This window comes from Paroedura picta, chromosome 4 (assembly GCF_049243985.1).
Source record: "Paroedura picta isolate Pp20150507F chromosome 4, Ppicta_v3.0, whole genome shotgun sequence".
NCBI classification, from domain to species: Eukaryota; Metazoa; Chordata; class Lepidosauria; order Squamata; family Gekkonidae; genus Paroedura; species Paroedura picta.
Window position 1 is genome coordinate 146,393,150 of NC_135372.1, and position 11,965 is coordinate 146,405,114.

An 11,965-nucleotide genomic window follows, 5' to 3' on the forward strand; every position below is an offset into this window, starting at 1 on the left:
TGTGAATTTCTTTAGGATGCTTAGACGGAATTTATTTGAAATTAATTTCATCCAGTTGGTTCTTGTCCGTCCCTTTGGTGCAAGAGAGAACAATTCTGCTCCATCCTCTATATGGCAACCCTTTAAATACTTGAAGATGGTTATCAGATCCCCTCTCAGTCGCCTCCTCTTCAGGCGTCAGCTGTTGTTGCTATGTATTTACTCAGTTTCCACCACCATACAAGCATCACCTTCAACTCCGTCTGTGTTCACCACCCGTTTTTATCCTCTCCCTGTTCCCCTGCCTCTGCCTTAAACCTCTCCTCCCTGCCCTCTTCCGTGTTCCACCCCTCCTCGGCATCTCTGAGAGCTTCCCAGCTCGGTCCAGATAGCATGCTCCAAGATGTGGGTGCGTCCTGGCGTGCTCGAGAAGATGGGAACATACCACCGCAGCAGCTGGTCCCCCTCCCACTTCTGATCTCCCGTTAGCGTGGGGTTGAGGATGGGTAGACTGCCCAGGACAGTTCTTTGGTCCTGCCATGGGGGCATGCCATCCGGTAGGGTAGATGTCTCTTTCTCCAAGGCACACCCTCTCTCTTGACGGGGGTACCAGCGCTTGATGAAATTCATGTGCACCGTGCATGTCTGACGCCACCAACCACCGGCCGGACCTCGTATGTCACTGGTCCCAAGACCCTTAGGATCCGGAAGGGTCCTTGCCAACACTCTCCTTCCATTGTTCCGAGGCCCTTTCAGTGGATTAGGACTTGTTCTCCACTCTGGAACGCTTGGGTCCGGGCTTGCCTGTCATAGTATGTCTTCTGGTACTGCTGGGCCGCAGCCAGGTTTGTTCGGGCTTCTCTCCTCATGTCGTCGAGCTGCTCGCGGAGCAGCTAGATATCAGGGTCCTGTATGGCCCCTTCCAACTCTATGATTCTATGATCTTTTCTCCCCACAGGGTTCTCTGCCATTTGCCTCTGCCAACCATCTTGGGCCCTGGGAGCCGCGGGTGGCTTGAGCTCTCCCCTTCCTGCACCCTCCCCGACCCCTCGCCCCAACAGTTACAGAAGCAGGGAACTACGAGCTTACAAGGAAGTCCAAAAACCAAAACCATGAGGCACACAAAGGATGGACTATGATGTCTCTATATTAATGCACAGAGTATGGGAAACAACCAGGAGGAACTAGTAGTCCTAATAGAGGAAGGGGGCTATGACCTAATAGGAATATGATATGAACTGTTCAGAAAAAAAAAGAATAGAAGAGGTGGAGGAGTGGCACTGTATGTGAGGAAAGGGCTTACCTGTCAGGAAATTCTAGTGAAGGAGAGCATATCTACAGTGGAAAGCATCTGGGTGAAAATAAATGAGGGGAAAACAACAGTGTGGTGGTTGGTGTCTGCTACCGACCGCCTGACCAACGAGAGGATGTGGATGCTGCACTTTGTGAGCAGCTTGAGAAAATATCCAAGCGGCAAGACCTTGTCATCATGGGTGACTTCAATTTCCCAGATGTGTGCTGGGAAACAAACTCTGCGAAGCGTCCTCAGTCATGCAAGTTTCTGACCTGCCTGGCTGACAATTTCATTTATCAAATGGTAGATGAACCCACAAGAGGTTCAGCCATACTGGACTTAATACTGACCAACAGGCAAGAGTTGAAGGAGGTGAAGGAGGTGGGGACCCTAGGGGGAAGTGACCATGTCCTCAAGGAATTCCTTTTGAGATGGGGAGCCAAGGAAGCTTGTAGCCAGACACGGATGTTGGATTTTCGTAGGGCAAACTTTAATAAACACAGAGACACGATGAGTGTCATACTATGGACGAGAATGCTGGAAGGGAAGGGAGCATGTGAAGTGTGGGCGCTACTCAAACAAGAGCTATTGCCTGCTCATGTTTAGTTTACAATCCACAAGTACCCCAAGGTCTCGTTCACACACAGTGTTACCTAGAAGCGTATCCCCCATCCAGTAGGCATGCTTTTCATTTTTATGACCCAGATGCAGAACTTTATACTTATCTTTATTAAATTGCATCTTGTTCTCATTTGCCCATTTTTCCATTGTGTTCAGACCTCATTGAACTCTGTCTCTATCTTCTGGAGTATTTGCCAGTCCTCCCAATTTGGTGTCATCTGCAAACTTGATGAGTACCCCCTCATCTAGATTATTAATAAATATGTTAAAAAGTACCGGACCAAGCACCGAGCCCTGAGGTACCCCGCTACTCACCTCCCTCCAGTCTGATGAAACACCATTGACAACAACTCTGAGTGCGGTTCTCTAACCAATTCCCTATCCACCTAACTATCTGAAAATCCAGATTGCAGTCCTTCAACTTATCCATCAGAACATCATAGGGAACCTTATAAAAAGCTTTACTAAAATCCAAGTAAACGACATCAACTGTATTTCCACGATCCAGCAAACCTGTCGCTTGGTCAAAAAAGGAAACCAGGTTGGTCTGGCAGGACCTGTTGGAGACAAATCCATGCTGACTTCCTTGGATCACCAAATTGTCCTCCAGATGTTTGCAGATCACTCCCTTTAATATCTGCTCCATTATCTTACCCAGAATAGAGGTCAGACTCACTGTTCTGTAGTTTCCCTGGTCATCCTTCCTCCCTTTTTTGAAGATCGGAATAACTTTTGCTCTCTTCCACTCCTCCGGGACATCTCCAGTCCTTAAAGAGGTCCCAAAGATGATGGACAAGGGTTGTGCAGGTTATCTGGAAAGTTCTTTGAGCACTCTTGGGTGCATTTCATCCGGCCCAGGGGATTTGAACTCATCCAGTGCAGCTAAATGCCTCTCAACAACCTCTCTGTCAATGTCAACCTGCCACTATCTCTTGGCTACTGCGGTCCAAATCGATCTGAATCAGCCCCTGTACCTATAAAACGGTCCGAATCGCCGAGATCCTCTCCAGGCTAAACAGACCAAGCTCCCCCAGCCTTTCCGCACATGTCTTGGTCTCCAAACTGCTCACCATCCTTGATGCCCTCCTTTGGACATGCTCTAGCTTGACTACCTCCCTCTTAAACTGAGGTGCCCAAAACTGAACAGAGGACTCCAAGTGCGGCCGAACCAGAGCAGAGTACAAGTGGAAGAGGCGTCTGGCTCCGTCTTGATGAGAGCTCAACTTTGCCCTGCTCTCACTCCAGGTGTGTGTGTGTGTGGGGGGGAGGAGTCTTTCCTGTGGCAGATGCTTTGGCTCGCCACTCCAGCAGCCCGGCCGGGTCCCAGAGAACCCCCGAGGCCCCAGTGCGGGGCAGCTGAACCCTTCTCTCCCCCCCCCCTCCCGCCCAAGCGGGACGCCTATGCCCCCTAAAAGCCCCAGGGCGGGAGGCTCCCGCGCCAAGCTGCCGAGGAGGAAGCGACCTGGCTTCTGGCACCGACGGCTCTACCCAGCGGCCGGTTTCGCCAGGCGGGGCTTTCCGGCTCGGAGGCAGGCCGCCAGGCAGGCAAGCTGGCAGAGGAATTCCCCGGCGAGGCGCGGACCGGGGCGCTGCTGCTGCTGCTGCTGCTGCTGCGGGGGACGGGCAGGCACCGGCTGGCCGAGCCAGCGAACGGGCTGAGCGCTCCCCGAACAGGACGCGGCGCCAGTCGGGCCCACGGGCGGAGGTGAGACTCTCGAGCCGAGCCCTCACATCCTTGCCAGGGCTGTTTCCACCACCGCTACTCTCCCCTCAGGAGCTGGACCCCCGGCCGAACGCTCCCCCTGCTATGCTGGTCAGAGGCTTCCTCGAGAGTAGGGGGGAAGGGTGTACAGCGGTGTATCTCGGGCCCCTTCGGTCTTTCAGCGAAGAGTCGGGTGCGACCACCATCACCAGCCAGCCCAGAGCGGAGGAGAAGGGAGGCGGGGGCGCGGGGGCGCGGTACCGCAGTCCCCCCCCCCCCCGAGATCCGCAAGGCCGCCTCGAAGGCAAAGGAAGGTGGCACTGAGACACGCCGCCAGAGCCAGACTTGGGTTCAAATCCAGATCTCTGGGCCGAGGAGGAAGGGTCTTTGGAAGCGCTGCCGCTTGCCCCGCAACCTTGCCCTTCTCTGGAATGGGGTCCACCCAGGCCACCACCCTGGATTTCACTCCAGCCTTCAGATGATTGCTGAAGAAGTTGGTTTTTATGCTCCCGGTTGTCACTACTCTAAGGAGTCTCAAAGTGGCTTATAAACACCTTTCCCTTCATAGAATCCTAGTATCATAGAGTTGGAAGGGGTCCTACAGGCCATCTAGTCCAACCCCCTACTCAACGCAGGATCAGCCCAAAGCATCCTAAAGCATCCAAGCTTCCTCTCTTCACAACTTTTGAGGGAGGTCGGGCTGAGAGAGCTCTGACAGAACTGTTCCGCAATAACAGCTCTATCTGTACTGTGACTGGCCCAAGATCACCCAACTGGCTCCATGTCAAGAAGGAGCTGGAAATCAAACCCTCCTCTTCAGATCAGAGACTGCTGCTCTTAATCTGGACACTAGACAAACTCTTGCAGTGGTGGTGGATAAGATGGGGAGATGGCAGGGAAATCCAAGGGATTTTTTTGCTCCTGGGTTTACTGTGCAAACCATGGGGCTTGTAGAAACTCAACTGACTCAAATTGAGATGGACCGTGAGACTTGTTGGGGAAATTAAAAGACGGGTCCTGATCGCGTGTGCCCAAGAGTTCTCCAATGTGAGGTCTATTGAAATGCTGGATGGAAAAATGAAGTGCCTGTTAGTAGAAAGGACAGCTACTTTGTCAGATAGGTGAGCCTTTGTTCTGATTGCTCACAGGATTTGTGTTGGGACACGAGATACAGTAGATGTGGAAACTAATGCTTTATCATAACATGCTTAAAGTTGACATCTCAGCTTTACCTGACATTTCCAGATCAGTGCAATGTTGCCAGATGGTACCTTGATATACAGATGAGTGGCTGATGATTATAGCTGATAGTCTATATTTGTTTTGGAGGACATCAATTTAAAGGATTGCTATAAGTCACAAGAAACTTGACAGAACTTAATGTGCACACACAGACACAAACACACACGTTTCTGCAGGATGTTTTGGACATAGCGTAATGTGTGAGAATACTGACATAGCTTAACACAGCATCCCAGCTGCCTCCCTGTCCTGTGGCCTGCTCCATACATACATATATTGTAATATATATATAACAATCTGCTGCTCAAATCTTCTCTTTAATCGGGTAATTATGAACAGACACTTCTTTTGCCAGCCCCAATGCTCCCTCCTGTTCAACTTCCGCTTTTTGATTTTTGCAACTTCCTTGATGTGGTTTCATAACCACGTAGGCATTTTTCTTTTAGACATGGCAGTAGCTTTCTTCGCCTGGGAATGCCTTCTGTCCAGGCTTCAATGGCTGTTTCTGTTGTTTGGTTTGCAGCCGGCTTTTCTCTCGATAAGACTCACGGATGATTCCATAGAGTAAGAAGAAGAAGAGTTGGTTCTTACATGCCACTTTTCTTTACCTGAAGGAGGCTCAAAGCAGCTTCCAGTCACCTTCCCTTTCCTCTCCCCACAACAGACCCCTGTGAGGGAGGTAAGCCTGAGAGAGCCCTGATATTACTGCTCAGTCAGAACAGCTTTATCAGTGCTGTAGCAAGCCCAAGTTCACCCAGCTGGTTGCATATGGAGGAGCACATAATCAAACCCAGCTCACCAAATTATAAGTCCACGCTCCTAACCACTACACCAAGCTGTCAGTCTCCAAGCTGGTTCTCTGCAGCAGGATGGACTTTCAAAATGAACAAAACAGTACGCATTGGATTACAGAAATCTGGGAATAATGTCAAACAGAAATCTTAAACAGATTTGGTAAAAATCTGGAGTTTTTCAGCAGGGGCATAGAACTACCTGGCCTCATCTCTAAAGAGGAAAAACAATGCAAAAACATCAAGAGGGACTACCTGCTATGCAAAGCAGAAGACAAACTTCTGCCTGCTCATCCCCAACAGAGGTCTCATATTCTTTCTGGCTACCATCCTAGTGGGATACATGGTAGGAGCAAGAAGACTGCAGCTGGTTGCTGGACCCTGGGGGGACAGCTAAGGTGCAAGGGGGAGGCTGCCTGCGTCCCTCTTGGTGCACCTGCCTGACTCCTTATTGTAGGTAGAGGGTGGGAGTGGTGTCTCACAATGGCTAGAATAGGGAAGAGAGCCAGTTTGGTGTAGGGGTAAAGAGTGTGGACTTCTAATCTGGCATGCCAGGTTCGATTCTGCGCTCCCCCACATGCAGCCAGCTGGGTGACCTTGAGCTCACCACAGCGCTGATAAAGCTGTTCTGATCGAGAAGAGATATCAGGGCTCTCTCAGCCTCACCCACCTCACAGGGTGTCTGTTGTGGGGAGAGGAAAGGGAAGGCGACTGTAAGCTGCTTTGAGCCTCCTTCGGGTAGAGAAAAGCGGCATCTAAGAACCAACACTTCTTCTTAAACTGGGGTCGTGTGCTGGAAGGAACCTTGATTCAAGCTCCATACCAAAAAGTAATAAAATGGGTTAAGTGTATGTCAAAGTGTATGTCAATTCCTTTTCAGCTGCCTGCTCCCTGCAGTGTGGTCAATGCTGCGTCTCAGTGGCTCCATGTGGAACAGTAGCAAGAGCATCCCAAACTGCTCAGAAAGTGCGGACTTCCAGTATATCCTCTTCCCTGTTGTCTACAGCCTGGTCTTTGTGCTGGGTTTGGCTGGAAACATGTTTGTGCTGGGCTACTTCTCCTGGACCAAGTCAGCCACTGCTCCGGCCAACGTCTTCCTGGTGAACCTAGCCATCATTGACTTGCTCTTTGTATTGACCTTGCCATTCCGCATTGCTTACCACGCGCTGCATAATGACTGGATCTTTGGGGAGATTCTCTGCAAGATCACAGGCTGCCTCTTCTTTGCCAACCTGTATGGCAGCTCCCTCTTCCTGGCCTGCATCTGCCTGGAGCGCTATGTGGCAGTGGTGCACCCACTGCGGCACTTGCACTTCCGGCAGCTCCGCTACCGCGTGGGGGCTGTGCTAGTGGTGTGGGCAGTACTCCTGGCAGCCATCCTCTACCTGGCCCTCCGAGGGCCCCTGACCAGCCCCTTTGCTGATGGCCGCATAGCCTGCCTTGAGAACTTCTCCTCCAGTTCTTGGAAGGGGCGCATTTCCAGTGTAAGCCTCTTTGCTGTGGTGGTTGGCTTCCTATTGCCCCTTTTTCTCATTGGGGTGTGCTACCCACTCATTGCTTGCCGGCTGCTGGCCACCCCAGGGATTCAGCCTGGTTCCCGTGCTGTAAGGCGCAAGGCACTGCGGACAGTGCTGGTGGTACTCGGCGTCTTCCTTCTCTGTTTTGTTCCTTACCACGTGGTGCAACTGGTCCACACGCTTGGCCGCGTGGGTGCTCTGCATGGCTGCTCCCTCATCCGTGCCACCTACATCGCCCGGCGTGTGACCATGGCCCTCACCAGTCTCAATGCCTGTCTTGACCCCCTGGTCTACTATTTTGCTGCTGAACGTTTTTCATGGAGACCATATTGGAAATGTGCCTGCTGTCCAATAAAGTCACAGTCCCCCCTTCGGCTTCAGACACTCTCTGCCCACCAGGGACCCTCCACAGAGGAAACTACTGCAACCCAGAGGGGTGAGCAAGGGCTTGCTTGATCATAGAGTTGGAAGGGACCTCCAGGAAATTCACAACTACCTGCCCACCCAAAGTGACCCCAATTCCATATCCAGATCATGACCCCCCCCCCAAAATAACAGAGTCCTCCATCTGATGATGATGAAGAAGAAGAGTTGGTTCTTATATGCTGCTGTTTTCTACCCAAAGAAGCTTACAGTCACCTTTCCTTTCTTCTCCCCACAACAGGCACCCTGTGTAGTGGGTGAGATTGAGAGAGCCCTGATATCACTGCTCGGTCAGAACATTTCTATCAGCGCTGTGGCGAGCCCAAGTCCACCCAGGTGGCTGCATGTGGGGGAGTGCAGAATTGAACCCGGCTTGCCAGCTTAGAAGTCCACACTTCTAACCACTAGGAAATTCACCTTCTGACCCCAAAGTGGCAATTAGCATTTCCCTGGGCATGCAAGACAGGGCCACAAGAGTCAAGCTCAGACATAGTCCCTTCTGCCTAAGTTTACAATCTGCCTAAATTCACATACAATCTGCCTAAGTCAATTTCAGCAAGGAAACTCCTTGCACCTTTCATATATTTCTTCAATAAAGAGATTTCTTTTCCATCAGAGTCTCCTTGTTGGAAATTCAACGGGTCACTGACAGGTATTAACCAGAAGCATTTCCCCCAAACATCCCCTTCATTTTAGTTTTTAAAACACCATTCATGCAATACAGTGTTATTTACTTCTGTTGCTGTACATTTATACTCAACATTTTAGATTTCAAATTTCATGATTCATCCATTTTAAATCTACATTATTGGCTACATCTTCACTACGTATTTGGTATTATATATTGTTGCCGCCTTTCCCAACCACTTTAACTTTCCGCGAGTATTGTATGAAAGTATAGAAAGGAAATCTATGTATTATATATCTCATAAAAAGGAAGTAGAACGTATTTCTGCCCAGGATCCACTTCTTTATACATTTATATATTAAAGAAGTTATGTTTAAAACTTATTTTCATCCTACTTTAACATTTAGGTACTGAAATCTTGTTGAGTTGATGTCCACTGGAGCACGTAGTGCTGGTTTGGATGGAGACGGTCTGGCTTCCACCCACTTACAAGTGGGCCTCTTCCCTTATCTACCCCTCTCTGCCATAATCCTCCACCTGTAGCATGGTGACAGTAATGGTGGCCTATCCAGCAGGGTTCTTTAAAAAGAGAAATATGGGCTATATGAGGCAAGATGAATTCTTAAAAGTGCCTGACAACAGGCTTGGGTTTGATACAAAGCTACCAGATTAGTGAGCAGTCAGGGCATTTTTCTCACTAGCCTTTTCCCACTTCTTCTGCAGATAAGCATAACAAGAAAAATCTGTCCCCTAAGCAAGCATTCAAGGAATTCTTACCCACAGATACCACCATCTCATAACTTTCCAGCACGACTTCCCTATATAGAGCTCTCTGTCAAACATCCAGTATAGCCCATTCCTCCACAGTGAAATCATAGAATCATAGAAACATAGAGTTGGAAGGGGCCACATAGGCCATCTAGTCCAACCTCCTGCTCAATGCAAGTTAAGCCCAAATACATGTCTACCTCTTTGAAAGACAGTGGGCCCTGAGCTGATTGTCTGATCCTTGAGGACTTTCTTTCTTTATGTACCCATTCGCTGGAAAAGGCAAACAATGATAGGAAAGATGGAAGGTGGAAGGAAAAAAAGCAGACCCAAGACGAGATGGATTAATTCCCCCAAGGGAACCATAAGGGCCCTTCTCAGTGTTCATTCAGAAGTAACTTGCCAGCATTTATTATTATTAACAATAATTAACTCAATGCTAGTATGAGCTTAAGCTTGCAAGAAATGCTAAAAACAAGAAGAGAGGGTTATTTAGTTATATTCAAACAAGAAAAAGGATAGGGACACGGTAGGACCATTACGGGGACCAGAAAGTGACATTGTAACAGGTGATGAAGAGAGGGCTGAATTGCTCAATTCCTACTTCTCCTCAGTCTTCTCTTGGGAGGGGAATAGTTCTCAACGTGGCCAAATCATTTCATGTGATGAAGGATGGGAGTTGTGGCCAAGGATCACTATAGGGTTAGGCCCTAAACACCTGGGGTATTTCTGCACCCATTAAATTAATTCATTGGTTTGTTTATTTATCTGTTTGCTTATTTATTTACCACCCTCCCCTGGGGCTCAGGGTGGTTCACATGGAACTGGAGAAAAAAACAGTACAAATAACATGATAGATTGAACAATAGTCATAACAGGAGAACAGTAACACAATGGAACAAACATGGTGAAAGCATTCTCCCCCCCCCCCCAAGGTAGCATCATGCCAGTCAATTGCAAGCTGAATATTCTGGCCACTGCACATGACGTCACCCACATCCAACTGAGAGCTCACTACTTCCTCCATTTTAAAGCGCTTCTTTGGGAATCATAGAATCATAGAATCATAGAGTTGGAAGGGGCCATACAGGCCATCTAGTCCAACCCCCTGCTCAACGCAGGATCAGCCCTAAGCATCCTAAAGCATCCAAGAAAAGTGTGTATCCAACCTTTGCTTGAAGACTGCCAGTGAGGGGGAGCTCACGACCTCCTTAGGCAGCCTATTCCACTGCTGAACTACTCTGACGGTGAAAAAAAATTCCTGATATCTAACCTATATCGTTGTATTTGAAGTTTAAACCCATCGCATAAAGTGGATTCATTAACCTAAAAAGCGCTAGTTACCAGAGGACAACCTACAGGCAACCAGCAGAAGGAAGGTATGGAGACTTAAATGCACTAAAGTCACCTGCTTCATCCCATCCTAACACCCGCCTCCCTCTCCCTTGTTCCCAGAGATGGGAATCTCTTTTAAAAAATGGCAACATGTCTGGAGCAATGAATAGGAAGACATGTGTGTAGGCAATGCAAGAAATAAAAGAATATTTTTAAAGTGTTGTAACAAAGTGTACCTCTTGAAGGTTTTCTCTCCCCCCCCCCCACAAAGGCGTGATAGCAAAAAGGTAAGACCTGGGAGGTGCGATATAATTCAGTGCTTTGCCATTTTGTGGGCGTGATACTATGTGCGGAAATTCCTCTAGTTTCTCTAAATGAAACCAGATCCTCTGGGCTGGATGAATTGCATCCAAGAGTACTAAAAGTGCTTGCAGATGTAATTTCTGAGCCTCTGTCCATTATTTTTTACAATTCTTGGAGAACAGGTGAAGTGCAAGACGATTGGAGGTGGGCAAATGTTGTCTTCATCTTCAAGAAGGGGAAAAAGAGAATTCGGGTAACTACCAGCCCATCAGCTTGACGTCCATAGGTTGCAACATTTTAGAAAAAATCATCAGACAGTCAATCCTTGAGCAGCTAGAGCAGATGACTATAATTACTATGAGTCAGCATAGTTTTATCAAGAAAAAAGTCATGTTAGATTAAACTTATTTCTTTTTTTTTAGAAAGTTATTAGCTTGCTAGATCAGGGAAATGCTGTGGACATAATTTACCTTGATTTCAGTAAGGCTTTTGATAAGGTTCCACATCATACTCTTATTGGCAACTTGGTAAAATGTGGTATGGATCCTATTGATGGATCCTCGCTCTACGTGGGCCTTCCCTTGTCTTTGAATCGGAAGTTACAGCTGTTCCAAAATGCAGCTGCCAGGGTCCTCACTAGAACACCTTTGAGGGCCCACATTCAGCCAGTGCTTCGTCATCTGCACTGGTTACCAGTCTGTTTCCGAATCAGATTCAAGGTGTTGGTATTGACCTTTAAGGCTATACGCGGCCTTGGTCCCGTCTACCTGCGGGACCGCTTGGTTGCTTATGCCCCCCACAGGGCACTCCGCTCTGCGGGTATGAATTTACTGGTTGTCCCGGGCCCACGGGATGTTCGCCTGGCCTCGACCCGGGCCAGGGCCTTTTCAGTCCTGGCCCCAACCTGGTGGAATGAGCTCCCAGAAGAGCTAAGGGCCCTGCGGGATCTACCAGCTTTCCGCAGGGCCTGTAAGACAGAGCTCTTCCGCCAGGCATATGGTTGAAGCCAGGGCAGCTCTCCCACAAATCCATCAGAGGATCCCCTCCAATATTAAGATCTCTAACATCGAGATCATTGTTAGATCTATTGTATTGGTGCCACCCTCTTCTGAATATTATTCTCCCCACCAGGCTGAACTTGAGGGGAATTCAGGTAACTAATATCAGAATTGTGACCACCGCCGCTTATATGTTATATGTAACTTTTGTTGATGTTAATTGGGGTTTTTATGGGGATTTTATTGTGTTTTAACTATTTATCTTGTAAACCGCCCTGAGACCTATTTGGAGAAGGGCGGTCTAAAAATTAAATAATAACAATAACAACGACAACAACAACAACAACAACAACAACAACAACAA

The 11,965-nt window shown here is 48.5% G+C and overlaps 1 protein-coding gene across 1 annotated transcript; it reads left to right on the forward strand.

Annotated features, from left to right (window-relative positions):
- The first annotated feature begins 3,183 nt into the window (after nt 1-3,183).
- On the forward strand, nt 3,184-8,186 carry LOC143836656 (lysophosphatidic acid receptor 6-like). Its single transcript, XM_077336206.1, has 2 exons — nt 3,184-3,599; nt 6,510-8,186. The coding sequence occupies exon 2, from the start codon at nt 6,535-6,537 to the stop codon at nt 7,600-7,602; it is 1,068 nt and encodes a 355-aa protein (XP_077192321.1). The 5' UTR covers nt 3,184-3,599; nt 6,510-6,534; the 3' UTR covers nt 7,603-8,186.
- Nucleotides 8,187-11,965: the final 3,779 nt, after the last annotated feature.